At 40.6% G+C, this 21,890-nt stretch overlaps 1 protein-coding gene across 5 annotated transcripts in view; it reads right to left on the reverse strand.

The window, feature by feature from the left end:
- Positions 1–824: 824 nt before the first annotated feature.
- The window catches only part of epha4a (eph receptor A4a), a 39,432-nt gene continuing 18,366 nt past the window's right edge, over positions 825–21,890 (reverse strand). The window contains exons 4-18 of one of the 5 annotated variants that reach the window (XM_058753406.1): positions 19,362–19,517; positions 14,559–14,894; positions 13,106–13,230; positions 11,879–12,038; positions 11,356–11,467; positions 9,131–9,189; positions 8,758–8,895; positions 8,418–8,603; positions 5,300–5,361; positions 4,967–5,176; positions 4,552–4,728; positions 4,271–4,464; positions 3,493–3,651; positions 2,227–3,134; positions 825–1,868 (exon numbers count right to left, since the gene is read on the reverse strand). In XM_058753406.1, the coding sequence (XP_058609389.1) occupies positions 3,020–3,134; positions 3,493–3,651; positions 4,271–4,464; positions 4,552–4,728; positions 4,967–5,176; positions 5,300–5,361; positions 8,418–8,603; positions 8,758–8,895; positions 9,131–9,189; positions 11,356–11,467; positions 11,879–12,038; positions 13,106–13,230; positions 14,559–14,894; positions 19,362–19,517 (2,189 nt within the window). In that variant the 3' untranslated portion in view covers positions 825–1,868; positions 2,227–3,019. The other 4 variants (XM_058753414.1, XM_058753422.1, XM_058753430.1 and 1 more) reach the window with 4 other exon arrangements.

Here is a 21,890-nt window from a genome sequence, read left to right on the forward strand (position 1 = left end):
AGAATGATTGTCAGAGGAAAAACATTGCTTGGCTCACGGCAGGGTTTTCTGGGATTCTAAAATTACGTTTTCTCCTCGTTTTTTTCCCCCTCCCTCCTTTATTTATCAAAGGCTTTCCACAATCAGCCCTCATCGCGACTGGGACGGCTGTGGGAAACAGATGTTTACTGATTAAGCAGGCGTACCGTGCCAAAGCGGCTGTATTACAGCCCATTCAAAGTGCAGAAAGGACAGGAAAAAAGTTTAAAGAAAAAAAAAAGGAAGGGGAGAAAAAAAAGAAAGGCTGACGAAACGCAGGCACTCACGGGCAGCCCCCTCTTCTGCCGCCGCTTCAACCATAATATGGTTTGATTGTTGAAATTGTTCTTCGGTGGAGAATTTTCTCATTTTTTTTTTCTCTTATTTTTGATACGCTTTTAATGTGTTGGTTATCCCTGCCAAGCTGCTTTTACTCACAATCAGCGTTTACACAAACACTCACTTCAAGCTCAGGCTGAAAGAGACCAGGAGAGGAATGATGGGTGAAAAGGAGAAGAGAAACTCAAAATAATCTGAATGCTACTGGCAAGGCCAACAAACCTGTTTATACCACCACATTCGAGCGTTTCGTTTAAACTGCGGCCAGAATGTAATAGAAATATGTGACCAGCATTGGAGCCAACTGTCCGCTCTCACCCTCGGCTGCCACTTTATGTGGATATAAACACGGGATCTGTTTCTCTCCATGCGAGAATACCTCATCAGACGGCCCATCCAAATACCTTTCCAGCAATCCGTTTCGGAGGATTAGCGAAATTAGCCACATAAATCACTTTAGACATTAATTACAATGCACTTGGCAATCATTTATTTCTCTCATAGCTCTATTTTACAATTTACAAACTAGATAAAAAAGACCATAAATAAATGACATGTTTCATGTACCTAATTTCATAAAATAAAAAATGAAAGAGAAGGAAAACGATGACACAATTATGCACAACATTAAACTTAAAATGTCTAGATCTGTTGGGAAAAATGCGATTTGTTAGTGTTCCTCCAGAATAAACTACATTAGGAGACTTGGCACGGTACATTCTATTGAATTTCTCTCCTCTCACATTCATTGCATATTCCAAACAGGTCCTAAACAGGTGAGGAGGGAATATCGAAAGATGGAACGGGAAGAAAGTCTCTCAGATCAGACGGATGGATGTGGCTGACATGAAACAGAGCACACTTGAAATGTTAAAAGTTTTTTTTTTTTTTCCCTTTTTATAAACATTCCTGTAATAAGTTTATTTTAGGTACAAATAACGTGCTTCTTCTTGCAGTCCACAGTCAGACTATTCGAATTAGCATTTAAATCTTTTCGGTTGGAGTCAAATGACCCAAATAAAAGTGGTGTTTTTTAGTTACAACCTCCAGCATAGGTAAGAAGCGAAGAACAGCAGTGGCTTGACGAATATAGCAAACAACTCCAGTATGTCGGTCTCCAGAGAGTAGCCACAAAGTTCTGCAGTCTTAGCACACATCATGTGCTTTTGTCCTTTGTGTATGCGCCTCAAAACAAACCGTCATCCTTCAAAGAAAACAGCAACACGCTGCACTGAGAACGGAGAGTTTTTCCTGTCAAGAGTGAGACCAAATGAAAATGTTCATTATATCTCTCATCGAATCTCTTAGGAGACAACTGAAGGGCCTTCAACTGCTCCTCGGGTTGTTTGTCATGTTTTCAGTCTGCCATCGTGGAAGCGTTCAGCATTTGCTGGGAATCATGGGAATTGAAGTCCTTTGTCCCGGTGTCAAGTAAAAGTAGTTATTGAAACTGCAATGGATGCGAGTCTGCGCAGCAGATATCGCTGCGGAGCAGATGTGTGAAGGTGACTCTGTGGAGGGAGAGAGAGAGAAAAAGAAAATGATTATGATTCAGGGATTCAAAGAGCGTTCTGTAAACAGACCAGGACACACAAACGCAGCATTAATTGAAGTAATCCACAGAGTATGGAAACTGAAATTGCCCTGTTTGCTCTGTTGCTGGGGAGCATGGGAAAAACACATTTCCCATTTTTGGCTCAGTTTTCATTTTGAGCTCATCCCATCAAACGGCACCAATATATATATCCCTTGTTTTCATCTGTACTGGTTCTAATCCCAACTAATGAGCGGATAAATAACTGCAGGGGACGGAGAGGAAGTAGAGCAGATCCAATAAACATTGGGTTGGACTTGTTACTTTGTGCTTACCTTAGCTCAGCTCTGATGGAACTTCCAGCAAGGGAGACATGTGTTGATTTCACAGCCCGCCGAAGGTCTCCGGAGACAGGAAGGCGAGGAGAGAGAGGGCACGGATGGAGCGGGGAAAAACCATGGAGAGTGAGGTGGAGAGAGAAAGATGTAAACTGAGGGCCGATTTTTCTATTCCAACACAGGCCAAGTGAAGCGGTGTGGAGAATTGTGGAGTGGAGACAGATATTCCATTCTGAGGGTGGGGAGACCTGGAGACCTTCCAGAGCTGGTCCTCCATTGTGGACGTTGGGAAGATGAATGCCTCTCCGAAATCTCCGGAACAAAAGCGTTAAAGAGTGCATAAAATCTTTATCTCCGACGCCTCCATTTCGAGCATAAAAATTCAGCCAGGTGCCGCTCACTCAAGTAACCGTGAAATGGCAGGAGCGGCCAAAAAAAAAAAAAATCCAGTACTATTTATACATTTACTTACAGGCACATACATACAAAAATCAAATAAACGAACAAAGAAACTCCTTCGTTGTTTCATTGAAATGAAAAGCTTCCTACAATCATATCCAGAGCATCAGTACAGTCCGGGACGATCCTCTTGACTGGACGGCGGGGATGGCGTTATTAAAAGAAAAGTGCTGAATCGTTCCTCTGAAATCTGTTTTTTTTTTTTTTGTTGTATTTTTTCCCAAAATTTAATTTAAAGTGCATGGATGAGGTAAATGGATTTTCTTAGAACCAAAATAAAAAAAGGAAGTCCAAAGTATGTTTCGAGTTTGTGTGTTCTGATCCCATGGGTTCAGACAGGAACCATCCTGTCTTGCATTTGTTGCATCTGGGACAGCATTCCCTGCGCGCTGTTGAGGATCTTATCCTGATGTGCGGCAGAGGAGATCCCTATCCTCGCCATGTCTCTGTTCCAAAAAAACAGAAAGACAGAAGTGATGAGAACATGTTTGATTTGGTCTAATTTGGTTTATTTTTTTATCCCTCTCTCCTCATTTTCTTTTAACATGAAATCTAAGAACTCGATCCTGGCTGAACATTTGAATGCCAAAGTAGAAGTTCTCAATGCTTCATTGGCATCTACAGGGGTTTTGTACGGAAATGTGACTACTGAACCCATACGTCAGGACGTGTATCCCTGAGCGCTGATTTAAGAACTGGGTTTCTTTCTCTTGTGTTAGTCAAAAGCCCTCTCAAAGCCAACATACACACATCACACGTTTCCTAACACCTTAAGAATGCCCAGGTTTTGTTCACGTGACTCACTCTTGTGTCATGTGGACCACAGCCTCTGGAGTGGTGTAGCCAGCAGCGGTGAAGTTGTCTCTGTAACGTTCCATGTTGATGGCCTGCAGCCAGTCGGCAACTGATCCCAGGGTAGATGTGAATTCTGGGCTGCTGGGCTCCAGGAGGGTGGTGTTGGGTCTACAAACAGAGAAAAGACTAAGTTAGGAGCCCCAAGAGCTTGGGCTGGCTCTGTGTTGCCCACTTTGAACAACGTATAAAAGAACTATAAAATATTTTATAGCCGTGAGCTTCACTTCATTGGAACACGTTTCTATAACACTGCAAGTCATGCATGTAACATGCACTTATGTGCCACAGCTAAAAAAGCATTTACACCAATTTATCACTGGTAAAAAATGAGACTGGAACCAAGAACATGACTTATACGACAAGAGACATGCCCATTCAGGCTGAGCTAAGATTTTAAGCCAAGTGGATTTTAAAATGGCCAAATTTAAAATGAGCTAAATGGATATATATATATATATATATATATATATATACACACATACACAAACAGAAAAAAAAAAAAAAAAAAATATATATATATATATATATATATATTTTAAACAAATACATATTTGGAAATTGCATTAAAATTACATTAAAATGATATATTTTTTTATCATATAAATGTATAAAATAATGAATGGAAAGGTATCAGACAGTGGAAAAATTGCACCAGAACTGTGATTGGTGCCCTTCAAAAAAATAGGTGCAAGTTGTCCCTTGGTTTATATGAGATGTATTTTATTACCTGGCTATCTCTCCTCCTGTCCTTTTCAGGCTGTTGGGGTTGCGAATGAGTTTGTCCAGCATGTTGACAATTTGGCTGAACTTTGGCCTTTCGGCACGCTCTTTCTGCCAGCAATCCAGCATCAGCTGGTGCAAAGAAACTGGACAGTCCATGGGAGGAGGCAGTCTATAGCCCTCCTCAATTGCCTTTATAACCTGAAACAAAGAAACATCCAAATGGTGTTAAACAACAGCTGAAAATGAATACACTGAAGCTCTGAATCCACTTCGTCCAACACTTACATCCTGGTTACTCATGTCCCAGTATGGCCGTTCTCCATATGACATCACTTCCCACATGACAATGCCGTAACTCCATACATCAGAGGCGGAGGTGAACTTCCTGTATGTAATGGCTTCTGGAGCGGTCCAGCGAATAGGTATCTTGCCTCCCTGTGATTGATAGGTTCCTGTTATTTCCTTTCAAAAGAGATAGCAAACACATGCATGGAGGTTAATCACACACACGCATGCACACACGCACATACACACGCTCGGCACTCAATTCTGGGGTTAGTTTGCTAATTTCTATTACACTTGAAAAGATACCAGCACTTCATGAAAGCACATGCGGGTTAAATGCTGAAGATAATGGGTTAAAGCTTGTGTTAGGGCTGCAAATGCAAGGCTGCAAACAAATAATATCGGTCAAACTTACCCTAGTAGTGTAAGCAGCATCTGGATCTTCCTCCAAAACTCGAGACATGCCAAAGTCAGACACTTTACACACAAGGTTACTGTTAACCAGGATGTTGCGTGCCGCCAGGTCACGGTGGACGTAGCTCATGTCAGATAGATACTTCATTCCTGAAGCGATTCCACGCAGGATGCCCACCAGCTGAATTACAGTAAACCGCCCATCGTTCTTCTACGAAGGAACAACATTTACAGTTAAATGATGTTTAAGCCAATACAGAACACCAAAGTACTAAATGACTGCTGAGTCAAAAAGATGTGCTTGAAATACTTGTAAAACACAAAACAAACTCACCCTAAGAAAGGCATCAAGGGATCCGTTCTCCATGTACTCAGTAATGATCATAACTGGCTTACCTGTGCAGAGAGAGAAAAAAAAGAACATGTACTGTAAGTGAAAAGTGACAGTAGAGCCATTGATAATGTTACAAAATAATTATATTTTATAAAAATGTCCTTTTCTTTTGAATTTTCTATACATCTAAAAATCATGAAAAAAGAATGCATCACTGTTTGCACAAAAATATTAAGCAGCACAGCTGTTGCTCAAATGTTGAGGACCAAATCAACATAATCAATTGATTTCTCAAGGATCATGCGACACTAAAGACTGGAGTAATTGCTACTGAAAATTAAGCTTTGCTATCAAAGGAATAAATTACATTAAAATATATATTAAAATAGAAAAAATTATATTTTTGATCAAATAAATGCAGCCTTGGTGACAATAAGAGATGTCTTTCAAAAACATAAAAAAAAAAACAAATGTGGAGACTAATTTCAAATGCTAGACTATATGTTGGGAATTTAACATATGAAAGCAGTTAATTTGCTTAAACTTAATTTTCACTTGAGTTTCCAAGTTGGAAATTTAACTTCCACTGAACAGAATGAAGCAAGCAGATCCTTTGTAGCTGCATAATAGCACCTGATTGGCTGTAGTTTGTCCTATTTAGAACCAATCAGAGTTAGTAGATCTAGGTCCTGAACCAATTATCCGCTTCAATCATCTGTCTTCAAGGGCAAAAACAGTCAAATAGTGACTGAAAACTTTATGTGCATTGAAAAATGCAGAGATTTCATGTTGTTGTTTTTTACCGCATGCACTCAAGGCACTCTGCACACATCAGAACATTTCAATGACACTTCCCAATCAAGCTCTAAAGTGTCCGTCTGCTAGCCCCTCCTCTTTTCTCACACTCCCCCCTCTCTTCCTCTTCGCTCCTATTTGCGAGTGGGATTTCTGTGTGGGTTTGTTTACTGAATGCAGCCGTTGCTGGAGGCTATCAGGGCTGGATTCCCACATTACCTGCCAGTCAGTACCGAGACAAGGCAATGCTATGGCAACGCAGGCCCCTCTCACGGAGCCGAAAGGAAGGAGTGCAGGGGCTTCACAAAAGAGGACAATGGCACACGCACACACACCTACACAGAGCCGCTTACAAACGCATACGCACATACACGCTTCACCTCAGAGGAATCATTTCAGTGTTCTAGCGGTGCCTTCATTATGCAAATACAATCTTGCATTTAATGCCAGCGCATAAAAGACTGCGCCCACCAAGCCAGTCTGTGAATGCTTTCTGCGGAGACGGCTGGCATCCTGCTTCTCTCCCGCTCTCTGAGGCTTAGGGGCATTTTGTCTTTATTTATTTAGGACAATTTCTACATCATTAGTAATTTATTTAACAGGTTTAATTGGCCCGGTTGGAGGCGTAGGCTATGAGAGGGCTGCCATTGTCTGTTTGTAATAACAGTTATCCTGAAGACACTACTTCTGCCATGCTGAGGATTATGGGAGAAGGGCTGCTAATAACAAACAGCACTCCAACGCTTCAAACTAAGCCAACTATGAGACACCAGTTAAAGGAAAAGTTCTGATCACAGTGGTTTCATACATTTTCTTAATTTTACCTCATAATTCTAAAAATAATTAAATTAAATAAACTAATAAAATAGTTCAATTCAGTTTGGTCCAGTTAATGCACATGCATAGCACAAACAAACTCTATCAAAATGGCAAATGACTCATGTAAGGCATACTTCGATTCCTAGGATCGCCATTTTTATTTATCATGTATTTTTCCATGAGTGGTCTCTCTCTTGCTCCTTATGTCTTTGCTCTCTATTTCACTCCTGTTCACTTTCTCTCTGTAACCCATCTGTTGGCATTGTCTTCACTAATACATCAGAGAGGATGGGGATTTGCCAGGGCTGTCTGGAGAAAAGATGTGACTCGGTGGGTTTGTGGGATTGTTGCATGTCTGCAGAAGCCCCTGCATATGAACGCAGTTCTCTCCCATGCAGTCTACCAAAACAAACTCCAAAAAAAAAAAAAAAACGCACACATCTTCATCTTTGTGTTTCTCCAGAGCTCCCGAGCTGCCAGACAGCACAAGAGCCATCAGCGTCAGAAGACACTAAGGGTGTTCTTCAGTCCAGCTGTCAAATGCAAAGCCATCTAATGCAAATCACAGCTCCATGCTCACACAGACACACTCTAGGTCCTCCTCATATTTGTTATGCACGGTAAGGTCTGGCCACAACTACACCCTAGAGGTTTCTTAAACACACATATGAGAGAGTCAACTTTCAATCAATAACAAGTTATTAAAAGGTTTGATGTCAGGTCTGCCAGCCTGCCAAGATTCCGTTCTGGTAATGGGAAGGGTGCGTTACAAAAGACAGGGTTGATTTTCATCAAATTAAGGAATGGAGAGTACGTCATTTCTTCAGTGTGGTTCCAAAATGCATTTAAGATGCAAACAGGAGGCAGACATCAACAGTAAAAAAAATTTAGAAGCAAAGCGGTCCAATTTTTAATAAAAGGCTTTTGATGGCTAAAAGTCAAAGCAAAAGTCAAAAACCTAAAGAAATGAAAACCATCAGCTCTACAGCAGAGTTTCAATGGGTGGCCAAATAAGCTGGCAACACAGCAAACAATACTTTTCTTGATAAGTATTTTTGTCTTGTTTTCCAGTAAAATATGTAAACATATTAGGTGCTTGGCATACAACAAAAGAGTTGTTAAAAGTTATGTAAGAAGCAAAACCGCATACGACTTTATTACTCGTTATTTATTTTTAAGGTAATAAAACTACTATGAATAATAAAGTCTTGTTTCTTGTTTTAAAGTATAAATCCTACCAATTTAATGAGGTTTAGGCTTTAAAGAAGAAATAATAAACAATAAAAAGAGAATTTAATTTAATTAACAAAATCATCATGCATCACTTAGTAAAAAGACTTTTCATGAAAGATGGCTGTAGACAGTGAAGCACACAGCTTGAATTGTGAGATCAACGAGGTCACGATTTGCAAATGATATGCAAATCCAGAACAAATCAGTTTGAAAGGATGTGGTCACAGTAAATGAGTAGCTTGTTCATATTAAAAACACTCAAAAGACTCACATTTAGTGACGACTCCCTCCAGTCGAATTATATTGGGGTGGTCGAACTGGCCCATGATGCTGGCCTCGCTCAGAAAGTCCCGCCTTTGCTTGTCGGTGTATCCTGCTTTGAGGGTTTTTATGGCCACGCAGATCTCGCGTTTTCCAGGCATTTTGAGACGACCGCTGCACACCTCCCCGAATTCTCCTTTAAATGGAAAAAGAATCAGAAATGTCTGTGGTACATAATGACCCATGAGATATCTCTGGAACGGTGGGCTAACATTTCACTGTAACAGTTGTGGTCTAGCTACATTCGGTCTGAGACAGACGGAAAGGAAAACAGCAGGTCTTTTGCTCACCAATGCCGATGACCTTTTCAATCTTGATGCAGGAGGCGTCGATTTCTTTAGCGAATTCACGGACTGCTTGGTTGGGGTCCTCATAGGTGAAGGGGTCCACATAGATCCGAACCCCTGTGGAGAGACGGAGAGAGGTGCCTACATGTTAGAAGGTTGAAAGAAGAGGAGGGGAGGATAGTTGGAAGACAGACAAAATGATGAATATACAACATCTGTTTTCCATTCTCCTCCCTCTCTTGTTGGCTTCTGTTTGTCTTCTACCACACTGAGAACATACAAACTTCTCTTCTTATTTACAACTTTAACTTAGATGATACATACATATTAGATAATGTGTCATTGTGTATATGTGTTTACATGGCCGCAGCATTACCTGGATGTAAATGCCTCTCCTCATCAGAATCCTGTTTGGCTTTGCTGTATTTGCTTCTCCTGTTAACAGAGAGATGAGAGGGATTTTAAATCACATGAAAGAGAAATCACAAATAAGATCTCTTTTTTTGATGTCTCTCTTTTTTACAAGAATGAAATTCTTTGAGATTTAACAATGTCAAAAAATCTGATCGTGAACAAAGTGTGCAATTTAAAAGTCAGAAGGGTAAAGTAACTTTTTTGCATTAAATTTTGCATAAATTATTTGACTTTGAACTATTATTAAAACACATCCTTACACAGGCTTTTCACCTTCTAGGTTAGTGTTGAATGTTTATATACATTGTGGGGGGGTTAAATCAGATGAAATATTTTTACAAAAAAAAAAGACTATCTGGCACGTGTGAGACGTGTGGGCCAGTACATGAAGGAACATGCTGTTCCAAGTCATTGAACCAGGTCAAGTTTTGAATAACCTTTTAACCTTTTCTTTAAAAGTGGGGCTGTAAAAATCTGCAATGCTAATAAAGCTGCACAGAGAGTGAGAGTACACCATATCAAATTAGAAAGAAGGTCTGTTCACAAACCAAGTCTTTCATCTGAAGTCATTTAGAGATTGACAGATAAAGAACAAACATGAACGAGGTAAAGAGAATGAGAGACTAGTAAACACACACTCATCAAGTGGCCAAAGCAGCAACTAAATCCCATTTTAAACCACTCCACCCCTTCCCCTAAAAACATCTCACCTCATCTGTCCACAATGACATAAATGAGCTAGTATGCGCCACCTTCAAAGTTACCATTTCACCCAATCACCTGCTGACCCCTTAGGGCCAACCACTGACCCCTCGGCATGGGCGCAGGGAGCAGAAGAGAAGCAATGGAACGGATAACAACCCCACCCAGGACGCTGCCCTAGCCCAAGACTCCCTGCTGGGGATGGGGTCACCTGCCTGTATATAGAGAGTGGGGGCTCGGCCGGGAATGCACAACTGCTGTTATTGTTTTTCTAGTGCGTTCTGGCGTTGACAAAGGCCCCCAAGGTTCGGGGCTAGTGAAGGAAGAAAAGGCTAGAGGGAGGGAGAGGGGCATATCCACAGGTAGAACAGGAGGAAAGAGCCAGGCTTTAACGCCTGAGCGCACCGCAGAAGCTGGAAATAGCTCTGCCTGCAGGGGGCCATGCCTTCGTAGGAGGAGGCCCTGCCATCAGCCCGAATGGTCGGTACACGTTTATTTTAGGAACAAGAAGATTATCAGGTGTGCTATCCAAGTACCGAAGCGAGGAACCCATGGCTTTGTGAGAGGCTGTAAACCCCCTCCTCGCCTTCACGATCGAGCGGTGGGTGTCCCCTCAAGGTAGAGAAGAGTGGGCCAAAGGTGAGAGCTACTTGGGATGTGTAGTCTTGTCTCCCGTTGAAGGGCTCCACTGAGGAAGTGCTTAATGGCTGCTTGGCCAAAACAAAAGCCCCATTCATTAGCTTGGATTGTTATTTTCACCCTGAATGAGGGTGAAGCTCCTCTTCGGGGACTTTGAGGATGCAGAAATGATTATCTCAGCTGATAATGATACAATGTCAACCACTGTAAGAATAGACACTCTCACCCTGGTCTTGGGAAACTACGATCGGACACAATAGGAGGAGGCTTTATGAAAGGGAAATGTAGCTGATGATAACCATAGTGGAGTAAGCCCGTAGCTGGCAGAGAGTTTGGCAAGAAAAAGTTGTTTGATTAAGGTAAAGCAACCATGACGTTTTGCCCATGGGAGTATGACAGCCACTCTGATTGAGTACAGTACACAGACGTACACGTATGCACACATACACCGTCCTGCCGTGCGTCTCGGCTCCCTTGGGAATGGTACGTGTTCCCTACGGATTTCAACACACACGGCACAGAGACCCGTAGCAGCACAGCGGAGACTAATCAGGCAGAGCTGCCAACGGCCTGTCACAATACCACTAGCTACACCACAGGGAAAAAGAGAGCGAGAGAGCGGGAAAGAGAAGGAGGAAGAGCCGTGAGAACCAGACTGATGGACAGGTAGAGAGAGGGGAAGACAGCAGGAGCACAACAGATAGAAAGACTGATATAGGATGACAGACAGGGTGAGGGAGAGGTGACGGAGATGCCCACAGGGACAAGGGGAAAGACGAAGGAATGCTTCCAGATTCAGACAGTATCTGTGAGACGACTGACACCCAGTTGGGCCTGGTGGCTTACCTGCGGCTGATGATGAAGACTCCGATGAAGATGAGCAACAGAATCACACTGCCGATCACAGACACCAACAGCACTGTGGAGTTAGCGCCATCTCCGATGATGGGAGAAGGAACTGAAAGGAAAAATAACATTAAAGTTCATCTCAAATGTGTAATTCTCATTTAAAGTGTCAGATTAAACTTGTCAGCCATTTTGAATTTGTATAGGAGAGCCTTGTTTCATCAGAGAGGAACATTTTTTTTTTTAAGTTGCTGAAATGACCTAGTATCAAAGCTCCAAAACATTCCACTCGTTACAGAGTTTACTTTAAAGTGCTTTTAAAAATACCAGCGACTTTGTAGTGAGCAAACAAAGAAACTACCGTAAAGAAAAGGAAAACATGCATACAGGCTATAATTATGTTACTTTAGAGAAATAGTTTCCGGATGAATGGCTGATCCACCCTAAAACTCAACACGAGTCTCTAATTGTGGAAACAAAGACTTGCCATTGTCGGTTCAGTAACACGCACATGCAAACCTACCTGAATTGGTCATGAACTCGAAGGGGGCGCTGAAGTCTCCGTAGCCAGCGGCGGTGCGGGCACGCACATGAAACACGTAAGAGGTGAGCGGGCTCAGGCCTTTGATCTCGGCACTTCGGGATGAGGTCTTCATTATGCGATAGCTGCGCTCGTTTTGATCCTGATTGGATGAGAGGAACAGGAAATGTTGAACCAACTTGTGGAATTGGTCATTAGGATTGTTTTATTTGGAATCAAACCCTGATAAAACAAAACGGAAGAGAGATTTATTTAATGTCTGACACAGAAACTACAGCCAGGCTTTTGTAGGGAAAACCACAACCTCGCTGTACAAAAACAAGGTTGCCATCTTTGTTTTCACTTGCTCCCTTGGGTGTAACCTGAATTTGCTTGTTCAAAATTCCCTTGTTTCATCACTAGATCCAAACCACTTAAACGATGTCAAGTTTGAACCAAAACAAGCAAAGGAACTAAGTTTAATTGTTTTGTTTTTTTCCCGATGTCCCCTAATGTTTGGCTTGTAATTGTTGGATCGCGAAACAAGAACTTTTGTGTGTGTGTCAGTGTGTGTTTGCAATGGAAAACCTCAGAGTATAAGGGAAAAGAATCTGACCACTGCTGCAATCTGTAATCAGTCAGCCAGAGGAAGACACAGCGGGAGCAGAGAGAGGAGAATGCTGTTATCTTCCCTGTATCCCAACGGCCTGTATGCTTCACCCTAGATCTGTCCATCCACCCCATGCTGTTCTGACCCGCCGGTTCACCACACTCCTGCTGCGAATGTGAGTGAGTCTGGTCTAGCCATGAACTAAAATGCAGCTCTCTCGTTTTGATGTACCTGACATCATACGGCTCATGTTAAGGACTTCACCTTGATTGCTACATCTTAATCTGTGGTTTCAAAGAAGCATCTCTCCCATTTGTAGCTCCTGACAGGTAAGTCATGTCACTAGGCCTAATCCTGAACTATATTTTCCAAAACACTGTATATCCCTCATCTCATGCTGTCATGATGAAGAACGTCACAAAACACAAAATTGAATGTTTCCAACCAGCATGGTCCTTCTGGTGAAGCAGGTTGACCAAGCTGGTTAAGAAGCCTCATGGGGCTGCACACCCATATTCAAAACACAACATATGTTGGTGACCATCTATGCTGGTCTTTTCAACACGGATAATTTCATCAGGGCAAAATTTTGGAAACTGCTTTCCCATGAATCTTCTCACCTTTTCGTAGTACTTGACCTCGTACTCAAGAATGACTCCGTTGGGTCTCTCAGGCTGTTGCCATGCCAAAGACACAGCGTGTCTGGTGATGTCCTTGGCCTGGATGGTGGTAACTGGAGAGGGAGCTGGAGGAGGAGAAAAACACAAAGAGAATAAGCTTAGTATTGCTAGGAGAACCCCGACCGCCCATCTGTTTCAAAGAAACATAAACATGTTAGTGCTATAAAGTAATGAGGAGGTATGATATTGGAGATATGTGTTGTCATACTGAGAAAATCCAAAAAACAACTAAACGCTAGAAGCTCCACAGGTTAGCATCTGAAAAATGTAGTGATTACAGCTTCGTAACTCCCAGAAAAACATCAAATCATCAAAGTGAAGTGCCCATTATATCATCATTCCGGATCCGCTGTGCGAATCACTCAAGTGCTTCTGATTCTTTTCCTTCTCTCATAATTCCACTTTGCTACTACAGAAGGTCCATTGATGTAGTCATCCAGGGAGCACATGCTTATCTGTAATCTTTAGGGTTTTATCAATGACACTCTACAGTTGCCAAAGGGGAAGCCAGACCACAAAACGATCATGGCTCAATTCCTCAGTGCAGATGAAAATTATAATTATAGACAGATCAGTGTTTCATATTTATATTAGCTTGATTTTTACATTCCCTGACAAAAATCAATACAACTTGCTGCTATGCAGTTCCAAAGATTTTCTGAGTGGCTACAAAAGCAACAATAGGTGGTTACTAGGGCAGCTGGTAGGACATTCTGGTGGTGGCTAGAAATATCAAAAATATTAATACTGATATGGCCTTTAGCAAGCACCAATAGGTACTTTAGTGCTATAGGGCAATGACTGCTCAGAGCCCAAATATATGGGGTTATAAAAGCTAAGAACAGACGGTCAGGAGTAAAGGTCTGTTTGAAGAGTGTACAGACAGGTGTGATGGCCATTACTATCAGAGTTCACCAAGACAATGATGGTGAGAAAGACTCTTGGAAGACCCCTCTCCTGGGGGCCCTACACACAAAATCCCGAAAGCCAGACAAAAAGGCACTTCCTGTCTCACGCTTTCTCAAGAACCCGAAATTAAACACCTTGTAAAAGTTAATAGTCCACTCAGCGCAAACAAATGTGAGCAGCCAACAAATGCACATATGCGCAATTTGACCCGACATGCGGTTTAGTGTCATAAAAATCCATTCTGACAGACCCAGACAAGGAGTAATTAGAAATTTCTCTGTGGTGATATAAGACAGAGCACTTTCACAGACGGGAAGTTGATTACCGACTTGATGACTATGTTCTGTATCAGACTCTGGTGACAAATTCAACACATCAGCCTGTGACCAGATCACATGACGACATCAGCCTGGTATTTAATGAATTCATAATAGTAGGAATATTATATTCAACAATAATTTGTGAACATAAACCACACACTTACCTGCTTGGTTGGTGGTAACCGTCACAGACACCGCCTGTTCTGGTCCGGGACTCTGCTTGGAGACCCCATTGACTGCCCAGATCTCAAATGTGTAGTTGGTGTGAGCCTGCAGGTCGTTTATGGATACCCGGGTGGTGCGAAGGCCCAGCTGCTGAGGTGAAAAATGGATGCCGTTGCCGCAGGGCTGACAGCGCTGACCGTCAGAGCTGCACCGCTTGCATATGACATTGTAAGCGAGGTCCAGCCTGCCGCCGGAGGATGCTGGAGCAGTCCACTCCAGATTCACAGAGGTCTCATTCACATTGGAAATAAGGTGTTGAGGAGCAGATGGGGGCTCTACGAAAAGACAATTTTGGAAAAAGAAACATAGTTTAGAGACACTATGACAAAATATGCACATGATTTATGTTTAATTTCCACCACAGTGATGTCTTGAAGTTTTGGAACAAACAAAACAGGATTATGACTCTGGCAGAGATTGATCTCAAAATACACCCTTGGCAAGGGAATCTTCAATGGCAAACAAATACACATCCACACACGCTCACACACACACACACACACACACCCTTTTATTGCCACTGCAGGCAGGTGATGTTACAGCCTATGATGGATACAAGTCTGTTTCTGTGCTTGTGTGTATTTGTGTACATTTGCACTGTTTTTCTCCGTGGTGTTTTCGTAAACCAGGCGCTGCTGAATTTAAAGATAATTACATTTATGACAAACCAGCACCACAGGCGACGCAGTGCTAGCTGCGCAAAAAGGAAATACATTCAACCCGCGAGAGAGTAAGAGCAAGAGAGAGAAAATGATTACATCTCCATAATTGAGCAACTTGCTGATAGGGATCTCATAAATGCTAATTTGGTTGCCCTCGTTGCCATTTCTGGTATAGCAATGACGTTCTCATCATAAATATGGTTCTCTAAATCAGCAATCCCAGGTTGACTTTCTCACAAAGCTTGCCCGGAGGTACATTTTATTGCTCAGAGGTTGCTCTTTTATTGCTCAGGAGACTTAATTGAGTTCTCGGTTTTGTTGTATTTAAGTATGAACTTGAATATAGATGTTTGTCCTAAAATAAATATAGAAAGAAGTGACAGAATTGTTAACATACATTATAGTGTTTTTACATTTCTAGAATATCAATCTGGATTTTATAGAGCAGATCATTTGTGAAAACTGGATGAGAAATGTTTAAAATCAGACTGAAATCTCAAATCTTGACAGCTTGAGACACTGCTGAGATCTCTATTCAAACTCCAGATTATGTGAGGTTGTTAGAGTCTTTAATATCATGATGAAATCTGAGGAGCAAGAGAAATCCACCTTACTTTTCAATGTGGAAGCAAGTTATTTCCTGTGACTGTGCGAGACTTCCGATTCATTAGCTACAATAGGTAAATAACTAAAAGAATAACAAAGTTCAGTAAACAATAAAACTAATTATGCTACACACTAGTGTGTTTTTGATTATGATAATTAAAATAATAACATACCAGTTTGCAATAACAAGAAGCATGACAGACTGTTTTTGCCCAGAAAACCTTGCACATTCGAATTTTATAAATGCTCTTATGTAAGTCTCCACGTGGGTCTCATTTGAATCGAAGAAACAAATGAAATTTTAAACTTGAAGTGTGTCTCCTCATCTCCTATTGGCCAGGCAAGCAGGTAGTCTTGTTTCCAAATCACACAACTGATAGAGCCAAAGTTGGCATATTTAGCTAGTACTTTGTTAAAAATTACTAGGGGTGTCAACAGTGACACGTTATGGCATGCGATTAATCAAAAAATTTTAACGCATTAATATTTTTTTAACGCAAATTAATCGTTTGACAAGGTTTGACCCCAACTTCTCGCCATCATCGCAGCGTGGAAGGTTATCTATACCATTGAGTGATGAGGGTACGGGGAACCAGTGTTGCCAGGGTCGCTGCACAAGTGGGCTATTTTGAAAATACAGTCGCCGGAAAAATTACAGAGCCGAGGGTTGCGGTTTTTTGGGCTACTTTTATAATGTACCGCGACCGCCCAAAGTGTATATAGACAAATAAAAATTAAAATAGATCCTTTTACTAATGTGTATTATACTTGGAATGTATACCTGGCAACTTAAGAACAGAGAGACGGTTGTAACATCACAAACAACGTGAGTTTTAGCCAGCAGAAATAAACTTGACAACAGCCGCTATAGATTATATAAGATAATAAACACACGATTACGATAAGATATGGTTTGTATGTGATTTTCTTTAGTTGAATGTGTACATCTATGCTAATTTGTGCAGTAAATGACCAAATTCCACATGTGATCACAAAAGGAATTTATTACAAACACTCGATGGTGGTTTGAAGTGAGTTCTGAGTAAAAGTGTACTATTAATCTCATAAATTGTCTTATGAAGCATGATGCTAATATTAGCTCTAATACACCTGCAGAACAGGTACAATAATTAAATAATTAAAGGCTGATAATGGCTGAATAAAAACAAAATAATAAAGGATTATGTCTCATACCTGGCAGAAGTGTGAAAGGTTCTGTTTCCTTAAACTAGTTTGTCATGCATTTCTTTATTTCAACACATTTACAGGTAAATCCTAGTATTTAAAATTTGTGATTGATCATGATTAATCACAGTCCATGACTGTGATTAACGCGATTCAATTTTTTAATCGATTGACAGCACTAAAAAATACTCATTTAACTTTTTAAAAGATCTCATTTGAGATTTTTCATTCCTATGGGTGGTCTCGATTACCACATGTCCAACATCAAACCCGAAGAAGTGAGTGAAGAGGACAAACATTCAAACAGGATGTGTCTCATTATCTCTCCTTGAGGTCTCTCATATGGCAAAAGCCATTTTCAAATATCTCCATATCCTCCAAATCATTTAAACACTTCAAACACATATCTGACCTAGGTCTGGATTAGATTGAATTCCTCCTGGCTGAGCTTTAAGTGTAAATGGTCTTTAAACTCTGTTTAACCTGTATTAAGTATGTGGCTGCTGTACCCACCCGGCAGAGTGGGGTGAACCGAGCACGCTCCCATGGTGGCTTGGTGCCACACGCTCTGTGATTGACAGGAGCTGATTAAGTCGACTGGCTTCGCTGCATTTTAATACGATAAGGTGAGAGAGAGAATCTCAGCTCGGCAAGCGTAATGGGGTCGTTTCTCTCGCGCCTCTTCGCTGTCTGTCTCCCCACTTTCTTGCATTTCTCCTTTTTTCCCTCCCTTGCTACCTAGCGCCTTTTTATCTCGTTTTTTTGTGTGCGCCTTTAGCGAATTGGCTGCTGAGTGTGTGACGGGTGCTTCTGGGTGAACGACAGACGGCGATATGAAAGAGAGCTCCAATTAAAGAGGAGATAGAAGCGAGAAAGACAATCCGATACGTAAAATGCACGTCCAGACGTCCGATAGGTGCATAAGAGCCCTTTCCCCCCACCTGCCGCCCCTGATCATTCAGATCTGGAAAACCTATTAAATCTGACACCGTGAACACATCTGGTCTGGGTGCCTCTCTGCCCTTTTCCCAGAGATCTTTAATAAATTTATCAAGTAATTATTTTTTGATCACGCCGGCTTAAGTGTGTGTGTGTGTGTCTGCAAAAACCTGAGTGATTCGTATGTGAGAAAGAACGACTTGACGTGTGTGTTCGTTTTTTACAATTAACCCTGTCGTCTTGGCTCAGAGCTGTGGCGCATCGACTGCTGCCGCTTCAATGCAGGTCTCTATTTAACAAGCAGAACACTGTTATCAAGTCTATGACTCACCTCAGGGTCTGACACACATATCTGTCTTTACTCATCATGACAGGGCTCCTCCCAACTCACTGCTACACACACACATTTTCAGTCAGTCACCAAAGTTTTTGATTAGGCAACGCAGGAATAAAAGACACAAAATAACATCCGCTGCAATTAAACGTCCAATAATTTGTCACTGTCAAGCACATTTTTTGTCTTTAACTTTGGTAAGTAGCCTTTAGGAAAACTGCTCCATTGGTGTGTGAAGTGAACAGCTGCAGTCTGATACAAGTCCAGGCGGTGTTGGTTCTCATGAGTGATATGTGCTTCCTCAGTTCAAAATTTCTGACCTGGTCTAATGATTACTCATGTCCAGGGTGGTTTGTTTACGCCTGTGTTTTTAGTCTCACATAGCCGACTTTTGACTACAAGCATAATCTGGTCCACATTACAGCTTATTCTTGCCAAGAATGGCACACTTAGAAAGAGATCATCAAACATGTGTTTGAGGTCAGTATACATTTAAAAAAAAAAAAAATCAATACCTTTTATTCAACAAGGAAGCCTTAAGTGACATTTATTAGGTTACCAAAAGTTTTATTTTAAATAAATGCTGTTCTATCATGTTTTCCACAAAAAAATTATGCAGCACAACTGTTTTCAGTGTTGATAATAATAAATATTTTATGAGCACCAAATCAGCATATTACACTGATCTCTGAAGGTCGTGTGATACTGAATACTGCAGTAATTACATTTTGAAATATATTAAAATAGAAAACTCAAAAATAATATTTCAAAATACTACTGTTTTTACTGTAATTTTTATCAAATAAATGCAGCCTTGATGAGCATAAGAGCCTTCTTTCAAAAATATTTTTAAAAAATCGTATCAACCCCAAACTTCTGAATGGTAGTGTAATTTGGACTACAACCGGTCTCAAAGTTGTGCACATGCTCCAAAAACCAGAGGTGCACAAAGTGTATATTCATCCAAGGAGTCAGTGTGAACCCAGATAAAGTGTGTGAAGGTTAAATACACTTACGTGTGCATGGCATAGAAGCAGGGTCTGTCTCAGACCTGAAGAAGCCTTTGTCACAGGCACAGGAAGTGGATCCCTCCCTAATGGAGTAACTGTGCAGGGGACACTTAGAGCAGCTGTCGTCTGTAGCCAGCGCTCTGTAGTAACCGATCTTACAGGCTGTGAAGAGAAAGAAAGTGAGAGAAAATTGAGACGTTAATGATCATGAACTATTTAACATATACTGCTACAGTAGCTCATCGTTTTGAGATAGAACTCTTAGTCTTTCACCTCCAGCTATCATAACGACACTCAGTGTGTGAATGTTTATGTCAGGCCTGTGAAACACTCTGTACGGGAGTGGTGTGGAATGTCTGAATGACAGACAGCAGTGCACGGCTTTATGACACGCTAATGAAGAGAGGAAGTGATACTAGAGGAATGCACTGTCATTAATCCCAACACCCAAGCCAAGCCCTTTCTCAGCATTTGTTCTCTAGCTCTGTTTTCTCTTTCATTCTCTTTTCATGTTTGTCCGCTTTCTTTTATTTCTCGCCCATTTTTGTCCTCCCTCCAGCTTTATTCTTTTCTTCCTTTGTTTGTTTGTCTTTCTACTTCCTTCTTTTTTTTCTGTTATTCCTTCTAATATGCCACACACATACAAACACACAGCATAATTTCCTATTTACGGTGACAGAGACAAAGGAATGCTTTGAGGTCTTTTATTGACTTTTTCCCTACAAAGCCATCGATACCCGCACAAGTACAGATAGCATTTGAACATGAATAAAGCCGCTACTTATGACATTTATCTAAGAGTTTATTGATCTGTAGATAGTTTACAGATGTGTTTCCCTAAAAGGTCCTATCAATATAAACGCTCCATGCGGAATATCACAAATCATAATAATGCTCTTAGCGATAATCATACATGCTTTTAGCAAAGCATTATGGGAAAGAAACACAAGGCTTTTATATGACAAATAGGACAAACAAGCTTTCGTGTGTCAAGAGGACGGCCCTTAAAGGGCGGACACACTGGGTTTTGTGTGCCATTCACTTACATTCATATGAATGTGAACAAATGTGAAGAATATTTGTCTTTCACTGCCTACAAAAGTTTGGGTTTGGTGAACTCTGACCTGCAAGTTCGCAAAGCAAAATGACGTTAGACCAACAGAAGATTCAAATGTCACATACTGGCCTCAAAATCAAACATGGAGGAAACTCATTTTAGTGGTTTTGCATCCATAATAATATGAATGAAAGGAAGAACAAAAGGAAGACACTCATAGGGTTGCAGTGTTGTAGAAAAAATAATTTATACTAACTTGTCATTATTTGAAATACTATACAGAATAATGTACAGTGAATTTAGGCATCAAATTGTACAATATGAAAGATAAATATGCTATTAATTTTGAGATCTCCTAAGCTAGGCCATTGAACAGTACTATTACATTTTTGTATTTATTATTTATTTATTTTTGACTAGGGTTAAGCACTAGAGATGTTAGAAAAAGTAGCAATACTAAATAAATAAATAAATAAATACTATTAAATTAAATTAAATGTTTTCTCCTATGTAAAATCTAGTGTGACTGCCCTTTTATACTTCTCCTAACCAGTCATAGAGCCACAGTGACAAATATAGTCCAATCCAAAATATAGATGCATATTAAACATGTAATACATTCTAATTGTTTGTGATATGTTTTGCTTCACACAGCATTTTCACTTCAAATGAGGACAGAAAAGTTCCCCACATTTCACAAATGTGACCCTGGACCACAAAACCAGTCTTAAGTCGCTGGGGTATATTTGTTGCAATAGCCAAAAATACATTGTACGGGTCAAAATTATAAATTTTTCTTTTATGCCAAAAATCATTAGGATATTAAGTAAAGATCATGTTCCATGAAGATATTTTGTAAATTTCTTACTCTTAAATATATTTTGATTAGTAATATGCATTGCTAAGAACTTCATTTGGAAAACTTTAAAGGCAATTTTCTCAATATTTAGATTTTTTTTTGCACCCTCAGATTCCAGATTTTCAAATAGTTGTATCTCGGCCAAATATTGTCCTATCATAACAAACCATACATCAAAGCTTATTTATCCAGCTTTCAGATCATGTATAAATCTCAATTTCGAAAGTTTTGTGGTCCAGGGTCACAAGGACAGACAAGATGCAGGTCAGGACCAGTGTTGGAGGTAACACATTACAAGTAGCGCGAGTTACATAATTAGATTACTTTTTTCAAGTAACTACTTTATTTTCCCATTTATTCACTGACGCCTCTCCTGTCTCCCTATGTTGAGAGAAACTAGGAGTGAGATGCAGAGGCATAGACAGTTCCTTCAGGCTAATTTCACTTTTGGTATGAAAGGGCCTTTACAGTTGCCAAAAATATAACTTTTGGATTTTTTGTTTTTGAAAATTAACAAACAAGCCCAGCTCAGGTGACAAAAAGTAACACAACATTACTGTCCATAAAAAGTAACTAAGTATCACAATTAGTTCCATTTTAATGACGTAGCGCAATATCG

This window comes from Onychostoma macrolepis, chromosome 02 (assembly GCF_012432095.1).
Source record: "Onychostoma macrolepis isolate SWU-2019 chromosome 02, ASM1243209v1, whole genome shotgun sequence".
NCBI lineage: Eukaryota > Metazoa > Chordata > Actinopteri > Cypriniformes > Cyprinidae > Onychostoma > Onychostoma macrolepis.